Source organism: Camelus dromedarius, chromosome 12, assembly GCF_036321535.1.
Source record: "Camelus dromedarius isolate mCamDro1 chromosome 12, mCamDro1.pat, whole genome shotgun sequence".
Taxonomy (NCBI): domain Eukaryota; kingdom Metazoa; phylum Chordata; class Mammalia; order Artiodactyla; family Camelidae; genus Camelus; species Camelus dromedarius.
The window spans coordinates 16,733,333-16,759,593 of NC_087447.1; the positions used below are offsets into that span (position 1 = coordinate 16,733,333).

Here is a 26,261-nt window from a genome sequence, read left to right on the forward strand (position 1 = left end):
CATGTCCTTTAGCTGACCTTCCTGTGAGGACATGGCCTTGGGGGAAATTCTCATGTGCTCTTAGGGTCCATGCACCGCCTCCTGAGAGGACCAAACCTGAGGCTACTCCCTTTGGTAAGATGATGATCCCAGAGCCCTTTCCCCGTGGCGCTGGGCGAAGCTCAAGGTAGGAAGCCCCTGTCCACCCCTCACTCGCTCTGTGTTGTTGGCCCTGCAAGGATCTTGAAGATTTTCTATTTGATTCTCACAAGAGGCATTTGCTGCTCCCTGTCCTCCACCCTGGCCATCCTAAGTGCTGCTGTCCAGTGAGCAGCTTGGCCAGGGACTAGATAGGATTCTGCACCCCTGGTAGGCAACTAGAGGGTTGGGGGCTGTGGAGAGGCAGCTGTCGCTGCCAGTGGAGCAGTGGGAGCCCCAAAGGGGGCTCTCTTGTGAGGACAGTGCTTCCTACTCTGGAAGCTCCCAGCCCAATTGATTAAACAGAGGCCCATTTCCCCAGTGAGTGCCCAAAGGCACAGAACAGGCACACTTTCTAATCTTCTTCGAATTTTTAGAAACTGTTCATCCTACAGTTGGGTTTGACTGGCTGCCTGAAGCTTCAGATGCCTTTGGTTTGGTGAGGCCAGTGTAGCCAGGACCTGGGAACAGATTTCAGCCTGTACAGCTAAGTGACCTTGGGAAAATTAATTGACCTCTTTGCCTCTGTTTCCTTATTTGTCAAATGGGTATATGAATAATATCTACCTCTTAGGAATATGGTGAGGTTTAACTAAGGTAATACAGATAAAGGGCTTAAAACAGCTCCCGGAGCAGAGTAAGTGCTCAATAAACGTTAGCTGTTATTATTGGTAAGATTTTCCTGGAGCTCGAGTATGTAAAGCTGGAAACTTTAATAGACAATTACAGTTGAATGCATAAAATTGGAAAATGAACAAATTATTACTTAGTGTACACTGTGTGGTTGACAAAACCTTTTCAAATACGGATGAGTGTTGAAAGGGGTGCAGGCTGGCTGTCTGTCCAGCAGGGGGTCTGGGGGGATGAAGGATGGGAGAAGGCACCCCCGGGCCCCTCGGACCCCACAGGCCACATCTTCCCAGGTCACTGCATTTCATACTTGGGCATCACCAGCTGGAGCATAACTTTCTCCTTTTCCTAAGGAATGTCTGTTCTCTGTGTTCATTTGGCCCCAAACTTCAGACCAGGAGGTCTCCAAGTGTGAGGCTAGGGTTGTGTTCATCTCTGCCAGGGCACAGAGGATGTCCAGCTTGGGGAATGTCAGGGAGATTCTGCACCCACTGTGGGTCCCCACTTGTCCCTCTGCCATTAAGGGAACATCTGATAAATGGCACCCATGGGCCAAGCCTCGACTGGGGTCCTTCACTCAAACCTCTCAAAGTATTAGTTGCCCCAATTTTACAGTTAAAGAAGGTGAGACTCCCAGGGAGCCAGGAACTTGCTGAAGTGTCCCTGCTGTGAATTGAGCCCAGATCTCCTACAGCCATGGGCTTTTCCCTCTCCACTCCTCTGCCCCTGGGGCTAACGCCACTGCCTTGGTGGCCTCACACCTGTGCTCATCCCACCGGACACGAGCAAGCATGTATAGAAGCTCTGTCAGCATTGAGTGAGGAGCACGCCGTCTTCTCCTCGCCCCCTGGCATGATGACCACAGATCCTAGCTGCCCAGCCCCATCACCCACTTCCTTCCAGAGCCATCCTCAGAACCAGTCAGCCCCAGGCCCCACGTGCCAGGGCAGCACCCACGAGTGAGGAAGGAGGAGCCAACCAAACCCCTTCCCTAATCTCGCGATAACTGACCACTAGGGGAAGGGCCTCCTCAGCATCAGCTTCTGCACCAGAGATGCGGGATCGACTTGGAGAAACATTGCCTGAGCTCAGGCAGCTGCACAGTGAGGGCCTGGCTTTCTCTGGGAAGACACGCGCCCGTCCCTTGCTTTACCTAATGAGCCGCACAGGACTCAGCCCCTCGGAGAAGATTCCTCGGAAGATGCTTTTGTGCTCCACCAAGTACATTCTCACTGTTCCACGGGGTGGCTCATTTCCCTGAGATGTTCGGACAGGCTGAAAAGAGATGTACTCACCAACTGCCACCGTGGTTTTCTTGGTAGAAGCTACACACCATGCAGTTTAAAGCAGAGACTTGTTTGAAGCTTTTTCTCAGCCCAGATGAGCAGAAGTCAGTGAAAGAATCACTTTTAAAAGCCAATATGTTTATTGTAAATATTGAAATATTGAATATTGTTTATTCTTACTACGTGTGATGGGCAAAAGCACTTGGAACCTACCTAGTCCAAATCCCAGCCATTTAGATGGAAACTCTAACAGCTTAGATATAATTATGTTCTAGAAATTTTGAACTTTTAACTATCTTACAGTTATAAAGGTGGAAATTTTTAAAGCCAAGATTGAATAATCTTATCCATCCTTATCAACCTCAGAAAATTGTAACTGGCCGCCTCACAATTAATTCAGCAATGATTTTTTTCCTCTCTTGTCCAAGGGGAGAAAAATCTTGCTTTTTTAGCTGATAGATGATTCTTTAGGTTAGAATGAACACATTTGGAGGAAGAAAATACTTGATTTGGGTGGGGGAAAAAATATCTCTAGGCTGATATAGTCCACTGCAGGGTGAGACAGTTACTCAACAAGATTCATTTAATTCAACAGGTATATACTGGGTGCCAGACGTGGGTAACAGAGCTTAATAAGACCTGTTCCCTGCCCATGGTGAGGGTACTGTCTGATGGGGGAGGCTGCCACGCATCTACCCTTGCAATGCTTTGTGAAAAGCGATGTAATTATTAAGGGCCATTAGCGGGGCTCAGAGGAAGGCACGCCAGTAAATCTACAAAAAAGGGGGCAATAAGAGACTCGGGCTTGGAAGAATGACCTGGGGTTTGCAGGGCAGGAAGGGCCACGACGTGGCCCTGAATCACCGAGGTTAGTTTCTACATGACAGCAGCCGAGGCGGCACAAGGTACATTTCTGGAACGGCCTCTCTTGACACTCCCCACCCCCAGATACTTTTTGGGTGGTGTGATGGGTGGAAGGCAGTGGATGCTCCCACCAGTAAAATTCTTCCGGAGCCATTAAATATTGGCATCTCTACATAGGAGAGTTGTCCAGATGTCACCAAGAGTGTAAGTAGGAGCAAGGTTTTTTACAAGTAACTTACAACAGTTTGTAAGCCACACTGTCTTCAAGGCAGTGATTGAAATGACAATTCTCATTTCACATTGCAACTAACTTAAGTTAAAATGTATTTATAGAAGGGTCTTCCTTTAACATAAACTAGAAGCTTTAAATATGTATATATATATGTATACACACACACACACACACACATATATACAAATGATAAATGAAAAGGTTTCAAATTTTTCATTTCATTTACAGTTTTTGTTATATGTATGTCAGATGGGCCCTGGTTGGAAGGGGACCAGGGGGGCTACTTGGGACAGAGATTTGTGGAATCACTCTGGGCAGCTGAAGCTGGGGAAACTTGAGCTGAAGAGATAGCACCTGGGGCAGGAAGAGGGTCAGGGGGAGGATGAGACACTGCAACTTGAGTGACTTTGCTTTGCACTTACAGCTGCTCCAGCCTTACTTGCCTCCAAATAACTGTATCAGTATAACCTGGAGGATGTGCAGTCTTGAACTAAGCTTCACTCAGACCTCACGGATATTCCGGGTTGTGAATATCATCAGCCTCACTTTACAGATAAGGAAACTAAGATACTCAGAGGCCAAGTCACTTTGCCAAGGAGACCCTTCAGTGCAGAACCACGAATGGCTCAGAAGCCTCCCTGATCATCTCCTTTAGAAATCTGCCCATTTTGTTGACAGGGAAAACTGACATTTCCTCATCGCATGCAAAGGGCTAGTTACACACAGCTTCAGAAGACCCCCTCCAATCAGATCGCTGCCTTTCCTATATAGAGATCTGGAGTTGCCCTGGAAATTCTGCCCCTACCCGCCCCCAACCCCTGCCAAGGCTGGCCTAGATGCCCCCTGCTCTGTCCGCTCCCTCCAGCATGATCGATGCCTCCCTCCCTTGCGAAGGTGGGCTTTTGGAAGGAAGGGGCCAGGCTTTATTGGACTTCGTGTTTCCACCACCTGGAACTTTGCCCAGCGCAGAGCTGGTGCTCCCCAAATGTGGCAGAATGAATGAACGTAGCAAATCAGTGGTAGAACCAGGAGTCCAACCCAAGTCTGTCCTGCTTTGAAGACTTCCCATTTGCTTATCTCACCTAGTGCAGGATTTAAGCTTCTCCATCTTGCCTCCCTGGGATCCAGTAGTGCTAGGACAGTGTCTCCATGGGGATGGCTGGGATGCAGGTTTCCTCCTCGTTAGGGAGGAAAAGCGGAGGCTCTGAGGGATTAGGGGGGAAATGTTTAGGGAGATGCCCAAGGCCACACGGTTTGGTGAAGGCTGAGAGAGACAAGGGGCAGACAGACCAATGAGCTGATTTGAAATTGGGAGACACAATCCTTCCATGACAGATGGTGTGATCGCTCGGGGTCTCCATCTCCTGCCTGGAAGGTGAGGGGTGGCCCAGGGTGGCCCCTGAGCTCTGGGGCTTATTTTGGCGGTAAAGGGAGCATGTAGGAGGCTCTTTCTACTTCTCTGGCAGTGGTCCCAGCCTGGCCCAGCTCCCCTTCCCCTGCGAGGTACCAGGGTCTTCTCCCGCCTCATGAGGCAGCGCTTGGGTACGAGACCCAGGCTGGGCTGGGAAGGTGGGAGCTGGGAAACTTCAGTCTCTGTGAGGAGAGCAGCTCACAGAAGTGCTTAGTGGTCAGGACTCCACCCCACCCTGGTAAACATCAGGAGGTGATGTTCAACTATTAGATCATAAATGCGGTTCTCATGGTGACCCTAAAGCTCAGGTTGGATTAGTCCTCTGAGATGGAAACTTTTCCTAGGGCTCAATTGTGTCTCCCAGTGACAAGCCAAGTCTGTTTGCACCCCCTCCAAGATTCCTGTCTGTGTAAGAGAGACCATACATGGCTGCCGTGAAAGGCCACAGACAGGACACTGGGCATCAGACCATCTGGGTTCAAATCCCAGCTCTCTCCCTCTGAGCTGTGTTATCTTGAGCAAGTGAAACTTCTCTGGGTCTCAGTTTCTTCATCCACAAAATGGGGGTAAAAACACTAACCTCCTAGGAAGCTTGGGAGGGTCAAATGAGATGGCGGATGGGTCAGCACTGCTCAGACACAAGCAATTATGTGATTGTTTTTATTATTGTCACCAGCCCTGGGGGCAGGCCCCTAAGATTTCTCACTTAGTAATTGAGGACCAGCTCAGTTTGGAAGGTGGGGTATCTTGTTTTGCCATGAAGTGTAATATGCCTTGCCAAGACCTCTTACACTTTTCAGTACTCAATTCAAGGTCACTGAGGCAATCCCCTGACCTTTTCAACCTGAACCAACCACTGCCCCTTATGAACCCCACTGTGCCAGGGACCCAGGGTTCTTGCCATCTGGTCCTGTTATGTCTGTCCCTTCCATGAGGCCATGACTGAGAGGAGGCTCTGAGGAGGGGCCCCCTGAATGAACAAACAGATAAACCAAGGAATGAGAGCAGGGACAGACGCAAACCAAATCACAGTGTTTGGGAGAGGACAAGAAAAAAGAATTCAGGGCATAAGCTGGGGGAAGGAGGGGACCACGGGGGATGAAGGCAGGATGAAGGCCCTCAGGGACACTAGTTAGTGGACTTTCTTTTCTTTTTTCCCAAATTTTTTTATTGTGGCAAAATACACAAAACCATCAAATTTACCATCTTAACCATTTTTAAGTGTACAGTTCCGTGGTATGAAATACACTCATAATGTTGTGCATCCGTCACCACTACCCACCCTCATAACTTTTTTCATCCTGGACAACGAAACTCTGTCCTCATTAAACACTAACCCTGCACCCCTGGCCCCCAGCCCCCGGCAACCTTTGTTCTGCTTTCTGCCTCTATAAACCTGACGACTCTAGGGCCCCCATACAGTGTTCGCCTTTTCTTGCAACTGGCCTATTTGACTCAACATAATGTCCTCAAGGTTCATCCGTATTGTAACAGGTGTCGGAATTTCTATCCTGTTTGAGGCTGAACAATAATCCTCCACCGTATGGATGTACCAGTTTGCTTCTCCGTTCACCTGTCGATAGACCCTTGGGTCGCCTCCACCTTCTAGGTATTGCCAGTGGGCTTTCCTTTTAACCACTTCTCTTGGGATACAAGGAAACCCCACTCATTTAGACTAATTGTAGGAGAGCTGTAATTATCTTAGGCTCCAACAATACAACGTACTCTTAGTACTATTAAGTCTCAAGCGTAGCTTGACCTCAGCAAACAAAATACTGCCTCCTACAGGCCTTACAAGAGAGGTCAGAATAACCAGCGCAGTCACCCGGTGCTTCTATGGATGGAAGCGAGGGTTGCCATGGCGCTGGGGAAGCCAGGCTTGTTTCTAAAGTTGGTCTCTACTTGTGATTTTGATTTCTGTGTGCAAGCTCATTTGCAGAGGCCGTGGGTGCTGATGAGAGGGGAGGCAGGGAGGTTGCTACATAAACTCCAATCTGGGTCCTGTTCAAACTATGACAAAGGCCAGCTTAGAACTGGGATTCCTTGGATAAAGTGGTTTCTTCCCATTTGTTCACTACTTCTTTTTTTTTTTTTAATTCTTAAATTTCTTCAAAATTTTTTAGTTCTTTTTTTAAATTTAAAAATTATTTTATTTTATTTTATTCATAAAATTTTAAAAACAACTTTCTTGCAGTATGTACTTCTTTTTAAAAGCTTTTTATTTGGATGTGATTTTGGACATCAAGAAAAGTTAAGTGTAGAATACAAAGAATTCCCAGGTCCTCTGACACTGATTTCCCAAATGTTTAAGTTTTATCGTATTTGCGTTATCACTCAGTCTCTCTTATGTGCACGCTCTCTCTCTCTCTGTGTTAATATATATGCATATACACAGATACATACTATCTCTTTCTGAACTCTTTACCAGTAAGTTGTAGACATATGTCTCTTTAGCTTTAAATACTTTGTTATTTAGCAGAGAACAAATGCAAATTGAGACTTGGTGTCAGGAAGAAAAGAATTAGTTGGGTGTAAGCTGGGGGATGGAGGGGACCCTGAAAACAAGGTCCTGAGAAAAGGCATTTGAGGTCCCATATGTTCCATGATGTTCTACCAGGACAGTTTCATCAGAGCCAGCACTGAAGGTCGGATATGATGGGGCAGATTTGGAGGCACCTGAGAAGAGCCGTTCTCCTATGGCTCCCACTCTTTTCTCCTTCCTCCCTGACCCTGTCTCTTGGCTGCCCTGTCCCAGCCCCGCAAAGGGTATCCCCCACTAGGAGGGCCCGAAGAAGTGCCCCAGGCTTGGGGTTCAAACCTCAGCTCTGCCTCTTACCACGTGTGTATTCTTAGACAAGTCATATACTCCCTCTGGCCTCAGTTTCTGGGGCTGTAAAATGGGGATATTTTGTATGCGGTTGTTGTAAAGAGTCAATGCCAGAGCAGTGATGGTGGCATGACAGGCGTCCTCATACTGGGTAGAGCAGGAAGCTCAGCTCCTGGTCTGTAGTGAGAGTCCCATGTTCATTTCCTTTCCTTCCTTGGTTCTGGGAAGCCTCCTCCATCCTCTGGACCAGAGGAACCCCTCCACTCCACAATGTGTAGGAAGAAACAAGAAAGCTTCTGTATGAGGGTGGAACTCTCAATGGAGGAAGGGGCTACAGCCCCTCTGCTGATGCCTCCCCGGGGAAGAGCCCACAGAGAGCTGTCAGTAAATCCAGCAGCCACCTGGAAGGCCACCTGGGCAAAACACAGAGGGGGAGTGGGGGTTGCACAGCTCACTTGCACATGGCTGGAGGGCTGAAGGGTCCCCAGGGTCCCCACGAAGGGAGGCAACTCTGGGGACTAAGAGGCGCTCAGGTCAGGCCCGCCACCTAGTGACTGGAGACATTCCATAGGTCCCTTCTCTCGAAGCCTCAGGATGCCCACCTGTAAAATGGGGCCAGCGTGGGGGAATTTTGAGGGGACTGACAGGAGTCAAGAATGTGAAAACCCTCAGAACCGGAGGAGGAAAAAGCTCTGCGGTGAACAGCAGGGACGTGCCTCATCCATCCCCGTGTCCCTCGTTGTGCTGGGACAGCGGCAGACATATAGTAGGACTGAACAAGTGCTTGTTTGGCAAACTCTCCAGGGCCTGGGCCTTTAACCAAACTTGGTGAAACCTCATCTGAGGCTGGTGCCCTGGGGCATCACCTCTGCCCCTGAGGAACTTAATTGGGACAGCAGTGCCTCCTGGTGGCCAGTGTGAGCCACTGCAGCCCTGATCCTGGCTGGCTGGAAGGGGGCCCTGGAGCCTTCAAGCAGGGTTCAGGGAGCCTGCCCTGTGCGTAAGCGGTGCATCCTAGGGTCCGGGGACTGCTCCTCAGTCTGGGCTTCCTGGAGGCTCTGTGCTCCCTCTATACCACCTTCTCTCCTCTCGGGCAATACTTGTTAAAACAAGGAAGCAGAGAAGCCAAAAGCTTTGGCCAGGGCCACAGCAGCAGCGGGTCCACCTTTGGTCCTTCATGCCCTGCCTCACCCCGCGGCTCGTTCCTTTGAGCTCCATCATCCCGCAAGGCCCGCTCTCCCACCCCCATGCCGCAGCCTCCCCACACAGCCCTGTGTCAAGGCCCCCCTGGGTCTGGAACCCAGCCCCGTGGTCTTGGGTTCTTTCCTGGGGGTGCCCTCAGCAGGACGTGCAGAGCAGCCCATGTGCTACCAAAGGCAGAAGGAGCCTGGGCCCCATTGGGGACCCCGCAGGGCATCGGGGCGGCCCTGCTCTGAAGAGTTCCCAGTCTAGTGGGGGGCGGGACCCCACACCAGCAGGGGATTAAAGCAGGGGATTCAGTGTTTAGAGGTCAGCCCGGCCCCGGGGTCAGGGAGGAAGGAGTCGCCAGGCACTGAACCTTGGAAACTCAGGAGAAACAATTCACCAAAAAAGAAATACAACAAGTAAGAGGTTAACCTTACTAGTAATTTTAAAATGTTGATTTAAACAAGATTTCACTTTTATCCAGCACGCTGGCAAAGATTTAACAACACTGAAGGAAGGAAACGGGCACGTTTCTGGAAGGCAGTTTGGCCATGTTAATCATTAACCCGGTATTTTTAGTTCTTGGAGCTTCCTCTAAGGTAATCACCCTGAAAGTGTCAAGGGATTTAACCACAAAGATGTTCATCACAGGCCTGTTACCATTTGAAACAATCAGAAATGCGTGTGCCCAACAGTGAAGGACTGGTGAAATAAAGTAGGCTGTGTCTACACAGTGAAATCCTATGCAGCCATTAAAAACGTTGCAGGAGAAGAATCTAGAACAGGCTGGAAAGATGTTAGGTTAAAAAAAACTTACAAAAAATATGTTTCCCTTGTGTGTGTGTTGTGCGGGTTTCCTGCTTTTGATTTGTCTTGATTTTTTCTTTTAATTTCCATATAGGATGTAGGTGATGACCTGTCATGAGGGAAAAACAGCCACATGATTTACAGAGGAAGGTACACAGGTGAGGGGGTAGTTAGCCAGATGTGTGCAGGCAGACGGGAACTCCAGCTAGATGGAAGAGCACGTGCAGAAGGGTGGGCGCCTGCAGCTGGAGGGAGGCGTGTGGCCCTATGGAGGTCTAGGAGGAGGGCAGAAGCCAGTCTTGCCTGGGGAATCCGCGATGCTGCGATCTGCCCGATTTGTAGGATTGACAGATTTAGCAAAAAACTAACAACAAAACCAGGATGCCCTGTTTCGTTTGAATTTCAAATAAACAACGAATTATTTTTAGTGTAAGTATTTCCCATGTAATATTTGGGACACACTTTTACTAAAAAATGACTAACGGTTTCTCTGAAATGCTAATTTTACTGAGTACCCTGTATTTTATCTGACAGTGCTAATGAAGGCTCTGGGAGCCCGGGAAAGCACTTAGAGAGGGTGACGGCGGATCAGACCTGTGTGCTTTAGAAACTCTCTCTGGTTGTATTTGAGGGTGGTGAGTCTGAGGGTAAAGAAATCGATCAGAAGGTCTGAACTTAAGCCTGAGCCCTGGGAATCTCCCATATCCAGGAGGCCTCGGAGCCATGGGGGAGGGGGTCAGTTTATGAGGACAGTGGCCGATCCCCACTGCAAAAGGGGCGTCTCTCTGTAGCACCCTTACCCTCACTCCACCCCGCTCCAAGCAGGCTCACCTCCCACCTCCCCAAGTCGCACAGCTGAGTCCAGCACCTGCCAACGCAGGCATCGTTCAGGATTCTAATCGCTGCTTTCACATAGCATTCTAAAATGATAAAAGCAATTCCTGTTCATGGTAGGACAAATAGCAAATTAAGTCAGACCAGGAAAAAAAAAAAAGGAACAAAACCCATATACCAGTATGCTTACCTCTGGAAACCTCTAGTATTTTCTAAGGACAGATGATACCCCACCCTTTTTTTTCAAAATGAGATTTACTTCATATAACATGAACATCTTTCCAGATAGGAAAATGCTGTTCTTTTACAACATCAGTTTCATTCATTTGTTCATCAGATGTTTATTGAACCCTCTCTACATGCCAGTCACAATACTAGGCATTAAACTAAAAGGGTAAACAAAGCAAATATAATCAGAAATATTCCCTGTTTTATGGAAGGGAGAGAGAGACAATAAACCAAGGGAAACAAACATAAATACATAATAACCTGTACTAAATTCCAAGAAACAATCCGCAGAATAAAGAAAATCAGGAAGGATCTTCCGCTTATGGAAATCTCACCCTTTGTTTAACCCACCTCCCATTACTGGATACTTTGGTCAGTTTCAGTTTTCCCGTGTAATAATGCCACGATAAACTTTCTCTCTAGTTAATTCTTTGTGCCTACCCATAATTATTTCTTTAGTTTAAATCCCTGGAAGTGAGATTTCAGAGTGAAGACATACAAACTTTTTACTTACTTAGCTTTCCTTTACTATATTTAAACCTAATTTTGTATTTTCTCTATAGTTTACATACTTATTTTTAAAATAGCATAAAATTAAAACGGGGAGGGGGGATAACTTTATGAGTTTGAACACATTCCTGTTCAGATTAATGTACTCAGCATCGCAACTGGGATACAGGAGAGGATAGTTTCACACACCAGCCCTTTGTGGTCAAACCCAGCCCTTCCCCAAGCCCCTGGTAACTGTCCTGGTACCATTGCCTTTCCCAGAATGCATTGTGATAAATAAGCGGAGTCAGGCACTGGGTACATTTTGAGACTGGCATCTTTTACAGACCATAACACCTCCTTTGAGACTCATCTGAGCTCTTGCTTGTATCAATTGTTTGCTCCTTTTAACTCTAACTGGCATCCCATGGCACAGTCTGCTTATTCATTCACCTGTTAAAGGACATTTGGGTTGTTTCCAGTTTGGGGCGATTATGAACAAAGCTACTACAAACATTTGCATATGGGTTTGCCATGAAAATAAGTCTTTGTTTCTTTCGGGTGAATGTCTAGCAGTGGGATTTCTGGGTCATGCAGTGAGCATATGTTTAATTATGTAAGACATTACTGCACTGTTTTCCCCCCCAGCAATGTATGGGAGTTCTGGGTGCTCCACATCCTCACTGTCACTTGCTACTGTCAGGTTTTTTATCTCCATTGCAATAGGTGTGTAGCGATATCTCACAGGGGTTTTAGTTTGAATATCCATAGTGGATAATATGTTGAGCACGTTGTCATGTTTATTTGCACATATGTCTTCTGGGGTGAAATGTCCCTTGAAATATGTTATTCCTTTTTTTTTTTAGTTTTAATATTACTGCTAACTAAGCTCCACATTTTATTTGGATTGCATTAGTTTTTCCCTAATGACCCTGTCTGGGACACCACATCACATTTAACCCTGGTCTCCTTAGCCTCCTGTGGCCTGTGACAGTTTCTCAGATTTTCCTTGTTTTGAGAAGCATTTTCAGGGTTTGGGTGGGTGCGTGATGGTGAACAGGAATGCCTGCATCACCTTGTGGGTGGCTGGTCTGCACCCCCAGCTTCCTTTCCTCTAGAGACTGGCAGTTCCTCCAGGGCAGGGCCACTGTCCGTCTCTACCCAGTGCACACAGATACGCTCTGTGCATGTTTGCTGAAATCTCGCCCTCGTTACTGCTGCCCCTTTGACATTATGTTGTAGGTCTGGAGCTAAAGTAAGGACATCCAAGCTGAGCTCTGGACAGAGCCCAGTGGCAGATGAGGTGGGCTGGGGAGGTGATCAATGGCTCACCTTTAACCTCTGCCCTCACCCCTGCACGACTGTTTGGACAGCAGTGGGTTTAGTCTGTGCCCTTTAAATAGCATGAAAGGGCCTCACGCTGGCCTGTTTTGCTTAAGGAGATTACATCGGTGCTGTGCACCCTGCCACAGGGCGTGCGAGGCCGGCTCACCCCAGAACAGAGCAAGCGGCATGGCCCCCACAAAGCAGAATTTGGAGGAAAAATGGATAAAATCAAAACCTGTAAATTCCTGTACCCCTTAGACGTACACTTCACATGCAAGAGCGTGTGCACAACGACACACACACACCCTCCATCCATGTCCTTACCCACCCACGTGTATCTGCAGGGTCATGCTCACCCCCACACCCCGACACCCATCTGCTCATGTCCGCTGGCACACAAGCCCCCTTGTGTGGCTGCACTTGACCACACAAGCATGCACCCTCCACAGACCTCTCCACGGGCAACTACACATACGTTCTGCGTACCCATCCACAACTGCAGACCTCTGTCACGTGCTCCAGGGTGCCCGTCCCTGCACGCAGAAAGGATATACATAAAGAGGCCTCCAGCACCCTCTCCTCAAATGGCTACAGAAGTTCCGTTTCTTCAAATTATCACTGTAAGAAAAATAATTCTCTTGAAATCATAGTCATGAAAAGAAAATTACGATCACCTTTGAAAATCTTTCAAGGATTTGTATGTGAAAAAAAAAAAAACCCCAAAACTAGATTAGAGCAACACCATAGGGTTGAACCAGGACAGATGGGTAAAGGTTAAGGGCATGAGGGAAGGTTTTCTAACTCCTGCATCTCTTGAAGTCCAACAGCCAGGGCTGTCTGGCCGCGGACCGGGAGGCTCCCAGAAGAGGCGCAGGCCTCCTCCGCAGGGAGGTCCCAGGGCCCTCTGTGGCTCCCAATGGAGAATATAACCTTGAACTGAGTGCTTCTCACTTCATCAGAGGTGGTCGATGGAAGTCTTAGCCTGGGGTGGTTCGAAGGCCATACAGCGACAACTTTGTGGCTGCCACTGCATGCGTCCCTCCTGTGGGGCAGGCACTGATCACTCTTGATGTTTTATGCACGTTACTTGATTCCTCTGGGTAGTCTGGGATTTATTTCCAGATCAAGACATTCCATGGGGCGGCTGCAACTTGTGATTCCATTGCCTTGGGCCCCACCGCCTGGGACAAAGCCCTCCCAAGGAATCCCTCCCCACCCCCTGGGGCGGGGCGTTGGCCTAGCACCAGGCCCAAGTCCATTTCTGCCCCAGGGAGGATGGGGGAAGCCAGGCAGGCAGGCAAGCAGGTGGCCTGGACCCTGCGAGGTCGCTGCTGTGCTTCCCGCCAGCACTGATGCCATCGATGCTCCCAGGCCTAAAGGAGGCGGGCCCAGTAGCTGGGCAAGCTGGGAGCTTCCAGTGGCTTTTTCTCTTCCCCCCAGGGCAGCAGCATGATGGGTGTGGAGCAGGGTCCTGGCAGATGCTGGACTGGGTTTCCCTGACGCTTAAATTCCAGAGCCTCCTCCATGAAGCTCATCTCTGTGCCCTTTCTTCTGCCTCCCCAGCCCTCCCTGTTTCACTCTTGCTAGTGCTGCCTGGAGACATCCTTCCGTGTCTGCCTGCCCTTCCTCTTCACAGTTCTGCCCTCCTTTCCCTACTCCCTCCCTCGGTGATCCCATCTCCTTCTGTTTCAGCCAACAGCCAGCCTTTTCCGTGTAACTTAGCCATCTTTCTCCCCATCATCCACGAGGATACATTCCTTCAACAAACATCTCTGCATGTACGCTATGGGTACTGGCACACAGCGGGTGCACAAAGGCAGCTGGACAGAGTGAGAGCTCAGTAATGTTTCTTTGTTAGACATTGTTCATTTATTCCTCACCTACCTCTTCATGCATGCCTGCTGCCTGCCCCATCCTTGGCTAAGCCCTGGGCTGAGAAGGGAGAAATGACATAAGATCCCAACCCTCAGGGAACGGATTCTCTAGGAGGAGCTGGACATTCGGGGTTTGATGATATACTAGTTAGAAATCACAGGCAGTCATTAGATGAAGGGATCTGTATGATTGCCCTAGTCTGGGAGGACTTCCTGGAGGAGCTGGTGCTTGATGACCTTGGAGGTCAGCTGGAAAAGGGGGACATTCCAGGCAGGTGGGCGGGGGAGGGGGCAAGGGAGACCAAGGAGGTCAGGGGTTACCTTTGGTCAGGAATGATTCAGCCTGAGCCTCGGGACCCCTGTTTTGTCGGCTCTCTTGTCAGGGAGGGCATTACAGAGTGAGCAGAGGCCTGACCCCACCAGTCCCGGAGGCCAGGCCACCACGCTGAGCCTCCACCCAGCCCCTCTTCATCACCTAGTAGGAGAGCGATCTGCTGGCTTTGTCCAGACCCCAGCACCATCACCCATCCCATCCCTGGCACCCACCTGCCTCAGACAGGCTCCCTAAACTCGAGGCCACCTGAGGAGTGGCAGCGGGAACTGCAACTATTTATCCAGCAGGATGGGAGACTCAGAGGTGTGACTTCTCCCCCAGTCTGGCCTCCAGATGTCCTCAGGGCTGTCTCGGGGAAGGCTGCTAGGGAACGAGAACAGTGGGCCAGACCAGCAGGAGACGTACACAGGTGGACCTAAGGACCAGCTGTCCTGGGGGCAGTGAGCTCTCTGTCACCAAATGGATGACAGCACTTGGTGGAGATGCTGTAAAGTGGAAGGAGTTTGAAATTGAGGTTCTGGTGTCTGGATCTTTGGACTGAGTACCCGTGAGGGTCTTCCTTGTCTCATCATTCTGACCAGTTGGGTGGGCCACAGAGCTTAAGGGAATTTTCCTTTGTTGTCTAAATTAGGGCCCCAGCTTCAGAATTTAAAGCAAGATGACCAACAATCAAGACTGAGGTGAGAAGGTTTCTTCCCTCTTCCAGGACCAGAGAAGCCTCAGTTTGCCAGAATTCCTTCCATCTCTGAGCCTTTCCAGTTAGCAGACGTTTGCCTGGACAGACATCCTCTCCTCTCTTCTCCTGTGACTAAGGCAGGAGGGCTGCCCAACTGGGCTGAGGCAGTGACACCAACCCCTTCCTCCTCTCCCCACTCTGGGCTGGGTGTGCCGGCTCCCTTTTGCAGATGATGCTCTGGGACATAAAAAGCATCGTCTCAAGTCACAGGCAGACAGTGGGAGAGCTGGACCTGAGAGCAGATCTCCCAGCTCTTGGTTTCCTGGTCTTTGCATGCACCATGATGTCTCCCCACTCTCACCCTGCGTGCTCCATCTCAGTGGGTGGCTGGAGGTGGGGAAACTGGATCCTTACTTCTCACCATGGAAACTGGATGCTCTGCTGCCTCCCCACGGGCTGAGCCTAGAACCAGCTCAGCGCTGGGGGGCTTCCCCTGAGGACCCGCCCTTGCTCTCACATCTTCTGGAGCTGGTCCTTTTGCCCCCAGGATGTGCAGAGAAGGCCCCTTGGTTATGTGAGGCCCCTGGATTCCTTCTGCTCCCACCTCTCTCCCTGAGAAAGGCCCTGAGACCATGGGGTAGGATTAGTGGGTTGACCCAGGGCTAGGAGACTGCACTCTGTTGCTAATTAGGGCACATTTCCTGCTCTCTCTGGCCTCAGTTTCCCCACACTTAAAACAAGGAGTTTGGGCTGGTCCCTACCAACTCTGGCTTTTTATAACATGGAGTCCCCTCTGCACAGCCCAGCCCCTCTTGCTGTACGGGGTGGTCCTGATCCCAGGCTGGTTTCCAGAGGATACAGTAAGGGTCCACCGGGTCATGGGATGGGGCCTGGGGAGCTGTGCTAGGGCAGAGGGGGCAGGGACTCCTCCCCAAGTCTGGCCTCCGGGAAGTTGCATAACAGAGATGTTTATTTTTGGTGAGGCTGGGTGGGATTTCTTCTCTTTTAAAAAAAACCAAAACATAAAACTTACTTGTCTGCCAGGAAGATAAATATCTGTGCTGAAAGCTCTTGGCCCAGCTGCCAGCTGCAGTTTGCATAATGCTGTCACCGAAGCCATGGCAGTCTGCATGTGCCCGGGTGCACGTGGGTGTCTTACGTGATGCCTGAGGGCTGGCCCCAGACCCTGCCAGCATCGATGCTGCCAGGGGCCCTCAGGAACAGCCTCCTGAAGCTGCTTCCAGACCCACTCTGGACATTCGCCTCCACCTCCTTTTCCTCAGTGCCTTGGAGAGGGAGGTGGGAATGACAGAGGCAAAATGTGCCTTTCAGCTTCCCTAGCATTAAGAGAGCCCCCCGTGTCCCCACAAAAAGCCAGGGATGAGAGCAAACCTGATGTGTCAGCTCCAGGACCTGGACAGAGTCAGGAGACCCATGCTAGAGGCATCATGCTGACACTTTATGCCTGCTGCTTAGAACTATTCCCAGAAGAGGAGACCGAGGGTCAGAGCAGTTGATGCACACATTGACCACAAATGCTTGTCATGGTCAGAGCTTGCGCCTGTGACAGGTCTTGTCAAATGCTCCCCACACACGTCTTATTCATCTTGTATGTCATTTCACTCTACAAGAGTACCAGACAGTGGAATTTGGCTCAGAGAAGGGATCACACCCCTGTCTCTGGACACCAGTCCAGCACCCTTCCCATGGCATCCGTGCATGCTCCTGCGCTTGGGTGCTCCAGGGACAGCCTGCCCGCTTGGAGGACCCCTCGAGGGTCAGAATGTTCTGCTCTCACCAGTCCAGACCAGACACGGCACTGTGCTAAGTGCTTTACATGCAGCCTCTTTAATCCCACAGCTGCCCTATGAGGAAGACCTTACAGGTATCTTCATCCCCATTTTATAGAGGGGGAAACTGAGGCACAAAGGGGTTAAGTGAACTGTCCAAAGCACGCTGCTGGGATTCACACTCGGGTGCCAGTGTCAGAGCCTGCACTCTAACCTCTGTCTGCAAGCGTGTCTGCCCAGGATGCCAGCTGGGATATTTAGATGTGGACAAGCTACTCCCCGCCCCACCCTCCCACACTGGCCTCTGACTCCTCAACCTTGACCTGCATGAGTTTGACCGGTCCTTTCCAGCTCTGAGCATCCAGGAATCAACCTGCAGAGCCGCGTTCTGTTAGACAGCAATGGCTGCGGGCCCCGGGCTGTGCACTTTGTATAAATCTGCTGGGGCCCCCATGTTGGCATCCTGGGCATGTTGGAGGGGGAGGTGCCCAACTTCCTCAGTAAACACAGTCCCCACTTGGAGGGAGGAGGACACTGCTTGGACAACAGGTGAGACCAGGGTGGAGGGCAGACGGATGGGACCCCTCTGCACAGAGTTCGTGGGCAGAGCCTCCACGGCCCCTGCTGAACTCCAAACAGGACCAGCCCGCTAGAGGAGAGGGCTTTTTTCCTCTCCCTAAGCTCAGTTGCTGCTGCCTCTGGGAGTCCAAGGCACTGAGTCAGCATCCTCGATGCCCAAAGGAGAAGTTTTGGCAAAGGGAGTCCTTCCAGAGGAAGGAGCCCAGTCAGTGGGGTGGAGATTACATGTTATAGAGGTCAGCTGGATCGGCTGATCCAGAGTCACAGATCATTGGTGTTGAAAGGGGCCCATTCTGAGATGACAGCAAAGAGGCTCAGAGACAGAAAGGGACTTGCCCAAGGTCACAGCATGCTCATGGCAACCCAGGATTGGCACCCCAGTCTCCTGACTTCCCATCCAGTACTTCCCAGAAAGGAGAAGGGCAGGGGATGGCTCCCCCATGCCTCCCTCCTCTCTTGAGTGGTTCAGCCCTTGGTTTTTGACCTTGTTTTCTCCCTCTTCAGCCAAGGAGAGCTCCCTGGGTGAGCCAGAGTTGCCACCCGACTCTGACACCGTGGGGATGGACAGCAGCTACCTCAGTGTGAAGGAGGCCGGGGTGAAGGGGCCCCAGGACCGGGCCAGCGCCGACCTGCCCAGCCCGCTGGAGAAGGCCGACTCGGAGAGCAACAAGGGCAAGAAGCGGCGGAACCGGACCACCTTCACCAGCTACCAGTTGGAGGAGCTGGAGAAGGTCTTCCAGAAGACCCACTACCCCGACGTGTACGCGCGAGAGCAGCTGGCCATGAGGACGGACCTCACCGAGGCCCGTGTGCAGGTCAGCGAGGGTGCCCGGCGAGGGCGTGGGAGGGCAGGGCCTGGCCTTGGGCTGGTGGCCAGAGCTGGGACCACCTGACTGTCCCCTAGTCACACCAGGTTTCTTCACCTCAGTCCAAGGAGGGCCTGAGAGGCTCCCAGCCCGCCCCTCGTGCCTCTGCTCCAACCAGCATGAGTCTGCTTTTATTCACTTTACTCTCCAGCTTCTTGCTCTGGTTGGAGCAGGGGCAGGCTCCCCTTGGAGGGACAGGAAGGCTGTGAGCTATGCTTCTGAGATCTACAGGCTGTTTGAGTCCAGGCCCTTTCCTGAAGGCAATGATGACTAGTCCCAGCTCTGGAAGGCCTATCTCTTAGAAAGGAAACAGGATTTTATAGATATCCACAGCAGCCTGGTGGGGGAAACAGAGACAACCCAACTCTTCTTTTTGCCCAGAATGGCCACCTCCTCCTCCATCTTTCCTCCTCCATAAGCTTCCTCTGAGACGTCTTCCTGACCACCATGGCTGAAGCAGTAGCCCCCTTCCATCACCCAACCACCAAAACACTCAACCCAGCACAACGCCACACAGCTCAACACAACCTGGCACAACCCAAACGAGCCCAACCCAACACAGCTCAACCCAACCCAACTCAACCCAACCCAACATAACACAACCCAAGCAAACCTGGTCACCTTCTACCACATTGTCCTATTTTATCTTCTTTATAGAATTTATGATTGGCTAAAATTATTTTATGTTTGCCTTCTCCCACTAGAATGTGAGTTCCTTGAGGGCAGGAACTGTCTGATTGCTCCTCACTGCATTTCTACTAATTAAAGGAGGCTGAACTCAAAGCGACATGGGCAAAAAATAAATATTTGGGACCAACTGACCTTTGTCCAGAGAGATGTGGTCCCCACTCCCTGCATGAAATTACAACAAAGAAAGAACCAGGAAGGAAGCAAAGACCTCTAAGTACCCAAGCGGCACAGGTGACAAGACCCATGCACTATAGCTCAAGCTTCAGCACAACACACAATAAACGTCCTGTTCGGTTTGCTTTTCTGACCCAGAGCATGTTAGAAATAGCAAATAAGGTGTTGGCAGATAGCAGCTTTTCCCCCTCGGTGGACTATGGAAATCAACAGCTTGAGAGCAAAGTGGTTTTCAAAAAGCAGCTCAGTTCAGAGCAGCTCAGCACAGCTCAGCTCAGGACCCTTTTGTGCCAGGACCAAGAGCCTTAGGTTACTCAGCAGACCCGAAGGGTGTCCCCTGTTGCTGTCCTTCGCTAACAAAAATCTTCAGCAGAGCATTTCTAAGGTATTTCAATAACAGCTTCATCAATCTCAACCATGTTCTGTTTAATAAGGCAGAGGCATTTGTAATATGGCCCAGAAACATTTTCGTCTCAAATGGCTAATGTGAAAAGGACTGACAGTTGTCAGTGAATACACAGCCATCCAGAAATGGCACATACCCAAAGTGATTTGGAGCTGTCTGGTGGCCTTCCCGAGGGCAGGCTTCCTGGTTTATTCCCCTCCAGCTCAGCTCACATTGATGAGGGAAGGAAGGAGGGCAGCTGAGGCCTCACTGTGACTACAGAAGCCCTCTCACACCCACATTCTCACCTGAGTCAGGAGACCCAGCCACGCAACTTCCTGTGCCTCCGAGGCTGGACAGGAACCCCAGCATCTGGCCTCAGCCCAGCCAGTGGATTTGGGAGGAGCTAAAGGAGCAGGTGGAGAGGGGGCGGCTGGTTATGGGACATTCCTGTAGGTGCTGTGTTGGTGTGGGGCCAACCGTTCATTTTCTGCGCAGTACACATATGTACACATGTGTGTACGTGTGTGTCCCTAACCAATGGACAGGAGTACCCGGAAGTAGAATTCACTTAGTATCGAAAGGATGGTCCTTCCAGTACAACACATGGAATGACACTGGGGTCTGTTTAGCATTTTTCAGGCACCACAATACAGCTAAAATGGAGTGTTCTCTCTGCACAGACAGACACACACACACACACACACACACACACATTTATGCCCACTTCCAAAAAGGTGTTAAGGCAGCTTACAATTAAAGATTTATCATTTTCATCTAAGAACAAGAACAATATCATGAAATGGGAAGGTAATTATGTCAAAAATCTAGGCTAAGGACTTTAGTTGCCACAAAGTGCCAATTTCAACCCTGAGCTTCCCGGCAGCCAAGGCAGAAAGGGAAACTCTGGTGTGTTGCATATCTTATCATCTAAGGGGAGGACCACAGAATTATAGAATGCTTTTACTGGAAAGGATCACCTGGTCCTCTTATATGATAACAAAGAAGAGAGGACCAGAGGCGGGAAATGATCGCCTGTGGTCAGGTGACTCAGGAAAGACGATTCAGTGGCAATGCTGAGACTAGAATGTGGGACTCCTGAGTTCCAGCCCAGTGCTCCTTTTACTTTAGTTTTCTGTACCAGGACAAGTGCCAGATTGTTCTGAGACTTTTCTTTGTATAAAGGCAACAGGGTGGGTGGGATTGTCATGTGCGTCAGACCTCTGGGTTGAGCCTGGCAGTGTCCTGGGGGTGGGGGAGTGGTGATGGGACCCCCTGCGTGCCTCTGCTGAGTTTGTTTGGGGCCCGTACTCAGCTGGTGGGAAGCCAGGTGCCTGGCGTCGAGTGGTGGTGGGGACAGGGAGAGGGGCGATGGCACCCTCCTCCCCGCCCCGAGACGGACCTTTCCTGGGAAGAAGCCTGGGGTTTGGCCCCACTCCAGGGTGCTGCAGGGGCCTCTCTCTGCTGTCTGGGATTCCAATCTCTGCAGCTGGTGTCTGAAGACAATAAGACAGAGGCCTCCCCACCCTGGGCCACCCCACCCTGGCCCCAGATGGGCTGCGGTTAGTGAGGCCTCCGCCAAGACGGTTGGGTCCTTGGGGAGAAGCTTGTGCTGAGTGGTCCCAGGCTGGGGTGGGCCAGGAGCAGGGTGGTCCTGGGGCGCGACACGCAGGATGGAAGGCCAGGACCTCACAGCCCCCTCTTCTCCCCGGAGTTGCACAATGGAGACAGGCCTGTGGCCACAGAGCATCTAGGGAGCAGCTGTCAGGGCCCCAAGCTCCAAGGGTCAGAAGTAGAAGCATGCTCTGAGTCTCAGGGCCCTTGAATGTGAGCACAGAAGGGGCCCATGAGGACACCCCTGCCACCACCCAACTTATGCGTCAGGAGATGGAAGACCAGTGAGGCTCACTTAGCTTAAGCCTTATCTGGGCAGGAAAGCTCCAGCCTTGTAAGCAAGGTAAGGCCCAGGGAGGAAAGACCTGGAGGTGAGGAGTGGAGGGGGGCAGTTCTGCTCCCATCAGCTTGCTCCCCCTCCAGCTGAGCTGCCTCCCACAATCTCCATCCTTAGCTCTCAAATAAATCCCTCAGCCTGACCCTCTTCCACTCCCTTCCCAAAGACGGTGCTATCTCAGCTGCCTCTCCCCCTTCGCTCATCTGTCTTCCCAGATAACCCGGGTCTCCCTCTCCCCCGCCTCCTCCCCCCACACTCAGCTTCAGCCCCCACCCCACATTCCATCTCCCCGACCCTGCTCCTCCCTCCAACTCTCAAGCCCCTCTGGCAGGACACCGGCTGCCTCCTTCCCCGATCTGTGTCCCTCCCAGCCCAGCCTCTGTGTCACCTCCACCAGCACCTCTCCCCTCCGCATTCCCACCACAGAACCCACTCCACGAGACTCAAGGGAAACCCCCAGTGGTGACAACATCAATTGTTTTAGCCTCCCCTCTCCCCCCAGCACAAGGACAGACAGCGGCCCTACATCCTGATGCCTCCAGTGGGCTTCTCCCCTCCCCCGGCTTCCCCCCCAGAAAACCCTGGGAGGCTGAGGAAGGAGCGGAAAGGAAAGACTGAGCTAAGCCTGCAGGAAATTAAACATGAAATGAAAACAAGCGCCTCCGATTCATTCTCTCATCCTGCCCCCAGCCCCCCATTCCAGGCCACTGATAAAGGGGGATCCCATTTCAGTGGTGCAGAGAGGAGGCCTGATTCGCCCTGGGCTCCCAGTGGGAGGCCTGGACCCAGACCCCAAGGGTCCCGGGAGGAAAAGGGGCCTCTGGAGGCTCTGGGGCAGGGGCTGAGACCCCCAGCCCAGGAGAGGGCCAGCTCCGGGGGGGACATAGGAGAGTGTTTCTCCTGCAGCAGAGTCAGGATGAGGAAACAAAGTGATGCTGAGAGAAATGCCAGGAGCACCGTGTGTGTGTGTGTGTGTGTGTGTGTGTGTGTGTGTGTGTGTGTGTGTGTGACTCATGCTTGTACACTGGGTTGAAATGCAGCCCTGTACTTCCATCTCACCCCCACCCTCCCCACACAAATATGAGCCACAAAAAGGTACCTCTTCTTTTCTGACTTCTTTCTTCTGATGAAAGACAGAAAGAAGGGTCAGGAGCTGTAAATAAACAAATGTGAAGTACCCTAAAAACTCTGTGACTGCATTTCTCATCTCACCTGCTGCTCTTGCCATCAGCACAGATATTGGCCCTATTTTCAAGATGCAGAAACTGAGGCCAGTGGTCATGCCAAGTGCTCCCACTGGTACTGTGTGCCCCAGCTGCATCAGAAGCTCAGGTGGGCCGAGCAGCCTCTGTGCTGCCTGGCAGTGAACCTGTCCAGGCCTCAAGCCCAGCTCCTTCTCCCTCCTCCAAGGAAGCTCCGTGCTCTCAGCCAGGCTGCGGGCAGTGTACTATTAGGGGTGTGTCCACGTGCACCTGAGTCAGCCAGCAGGTGCACATGGAGCTGACAGGAATCTCCCTCTAGGGAGCTCTGAGGTCGGCCTTTGAGCTTGAAGCCATTTCTGACCTGGAAGCTGAGCCCCCCTCACTCCACCTCTCCCACCCTCTCCTGCCCCCATCACCCCCTTTCCAGATCCCAAGTCACTGGCAGGGGTGGCAGATGCGTGAGCCTCGAGAAAGTTCTCAGCCTACCAGAAACACACCTGCAAAGGAAAAGGACCCACCCCACCGCCAAAGACCCCTGCTCACACACCTGACTCAGACCCCTCCCTTCCATGAGGCCCCCAGTCAGGCGCCCCATCGCTCATGCTCAGTGACAGGAGGGCCTCCACCCCTCCCCTTGGGCCTGAGACTTTGCAGCAGCTGCCTCTCTTCATGGCACCGCCACAAGCCCCTCCACCTGGCATTTGAGGTCTTCGCTGATCTGGTTCCCACTTCCACGATTGTTTCTCTCCCATCACTCCTCCACCTGACGTGCGGCCTCCTGAGGTCTCTGAACATGACCGGCTTTTCCTAAACTCAGCCTGGACGTCCGCCCTTACAGCCAGCACTCGGGGCGCGGTGCCCGGTGCTCCCTCCACGAAGCCGTCCCCAGCTGCCTCTGTTGCCGGCTGAACCTCCATCTCCCAGAGAATCTTTAACATAGTAGGTTCTGAGTGGGGAGACTGTTTCCCACAAAAGGCTGCACAGAGGATTCAGGAAGTGGGAATTCTGAATCTGGGCTGAGAAGTCCCAGGAAGTCATAGACCTTTTGGAAAATGATGGCAAAACTGCACGCGTGTAATCACCTAGGAGAATGGTTTTCCAGAGGAGCTTTCAACAGCCTTTACCCAATTCTCCCCAGGAGTCTGTGGCCCCAGCAGGTTCAGCCACACTATGTTGGGGTTGGCTAGATGGCCACTAAGATGATCAGTGACGTGTTTTGTGCCCTAGATTCTGAAGCTTAGAAAAACGAAGTCACTGGCCCAAGATCACGCCCACAGATAGTTGGTGTAAACCGCTTTCCTGATTCTCTGCCTTCCTGACTCTAGATCACTCTAGATTGTAAACTCTTGAGGATAAAAACAAAGGCAGACATACCAGGAGACCCTACCGCACACTACAAGGTGGGGCGGGGCCTCCAGCTCCGGGCCTGACCCCGTGACCACTGCTCTGTCCTGCAGGTCTGGTTCCAGAACCGGCGGGCCAAGTGGAGGAAGAGGGAGCGTTTTGGGCAGATGCAGCAGGTTCGAACCCACTTCTCCACAGCCTATGAGCTGCCCCTTCTCACCCGAGCAGAGAACTACGCCCAGGTGAGTACCTGCCCCCAGGCCTGCTCTGGCCCCCAGGCCCTCGCACCCTGAGAAGGGGTACCATCCCCGGAGAGAGGACTCAGGGCTCTGAGTCGCCCTTCAGGCCCATTCCAGGCCGGTGCCTGTTCATTCAGAATGTGGGAGGCCCAGAGCTCTTTCTGTCCAGTGTGAGTGTTGACCTAGGCGTGGCCAGACTTTAGAGAAGGGAAGGTTGGGGTGGTGAGAACTGCATTTTCTTCTGCCACTTTGGCCACTTTTGCTCTGGGCATCCGAACCAAGGAATGCAGAAGGCCAGGGGGTCTGCAGGCCACTGGGAGCCACCCAGAGTGTTTCCTAGGAGAGAGGGGTCCAGAAATCTGGAGGACTTGAGGCAAAGCTGGAGTGAACGTGGAATTCTGAGACCCAGGACTTAGGCTGTCATCTCAGCTCCAGATCTTTCTCCCTTCAGGCAAGTCACAGGCTCTCTGAGCATCGGTTTCTTCACCTGGAAATTGGGCATTATAAAAGTACCTGCCCCAGATCTTTTATGAGGTTGTTGAAAGTGCTAAATTAGATTGTGCAGAAGTGCTTTGTGAGTTATATGGCTTCAGAGAGGTTGCTTTGTGTGTTCTGAGCCCTCCCAGGCGTCTGTCCCACCTTCCCCTCCCATCTTCCACAGCATCTTCCTCCATGGCTGTCAGCTGGTCCCCCTTCTAGTGGCATTTGAGTCCTCAGTGGGATGCAAAGGGACGAGGAGTACTGTGATAACCTCAGGCACCCAGGACACTGGAGAGGTGGATTTTTGGTCAAGTCCACTCCAGACACCCCTCGACCTATGCGGCAGTAGCACCCACTTCCTCCCTCTCAGGCCTTGCTGGGGCGTGGCCTCTGCCTGCAGCTCCGAGCCCGGCCATGCCACGCGGTGGCAGTGTGCACAGGCCTTCCTGAGTCTCCTTTTCTTCTTGCTGTCCCTGGGCCATGCTAACACATGGGCCCTGGGCACCCCACCAGGACCAGCTCTGCCCCTCCCCCTCTCAGGATTCACGTGGAAGGGGTCAAGGGTCAGGCTCAGAGGTGAGGCTGGGGAGTGGGGGTGTCTCATGCACACACAGCGTCTGCATCAGCTCCCACCACATCCTTGCATCTCTCTCCCCTCTCTCCCTCCCCCAGCCCAGCCTCCCTCTGTGCCCTGGAGGTTGGACCTCCAACCCCAACTCCTTGGCCTGGATCTCTGCTGCCTGAGCTCACACACTGGAGGGAGAGAAACAACACGGGGCGTGCTCATCCCTCTCAGGGCAGCGCCACACATCACGCGGCCCAGGTCTCTTGAGAGAGGGGGTGGGGGACGGCCAACCCACTCCTCCTCACAGGGACCGAGGGGAGGACTGTGACCAGGCTAATCTGCAAGCAGTTCTCATCGTCCTTGCAGGCCCCATGGGATCTGGGAATACAGCCCCCTCCTCACTGCTTTTAAGTGCCTTCCCTGAGTGCACTCCAAACACTGGGGATGGAGGTAGGTGGAGGTGAGGGCCAGCAAAAGCTGCTTGCGGGCCACTGAGAAGCCCATGGGTGTAGCTGAGAGATGCACTAACTCCTCCTCAGAGCTTATCCTGCTCACCCTGCCCTCTACCCAGGACACCTGGGGAGGTGTGTTTTTGGCTGAGTCCCCAGCTCTACCTCTCCATAAATGCTGAGGTGAAAATGGAGTCCAGAAGTGGTAGCTGGGGAGGGGGGCAGGATTACAGCTGCACAGATAGAAGATCAGATGTTCAGTTCAACCCTCACCCCACACTGCCTGAGCATCTTCCACACCCCCCACCTCACGCCACCCCCAGCCCCCGCAGGTGGGCACCCAGCTGCTCCGTCTAGCCACTCATCC

The 26,261-nt window shown here is 51.9% G+C and overlaps 1 protein-coding gene across 1 annotated transcript in view; it reads left to right on the top strand.

Moving 5' to 3' along the window:
* The window catches only part of ALX4 (ALX homeobox 4), a 40,487-nt gene that overhangs the window by 12,997 nt on the left and 1,229 nt on the right, over positions 1–26,261 (top strand). The window contains exons 2-3 of the mRNA XM_011000612.3: positions 18,054–18,364; positions 24,275–24,403. Coding sequence (XP_010998914.1) covers positions 18,054–18,364; positions 24,275–24,403 — 440 coding nt within the window. The remainder of the gene's footprint in view (positions 1–18,053; positions 18,365–24,274; positions 24,404–26,261) is intronic.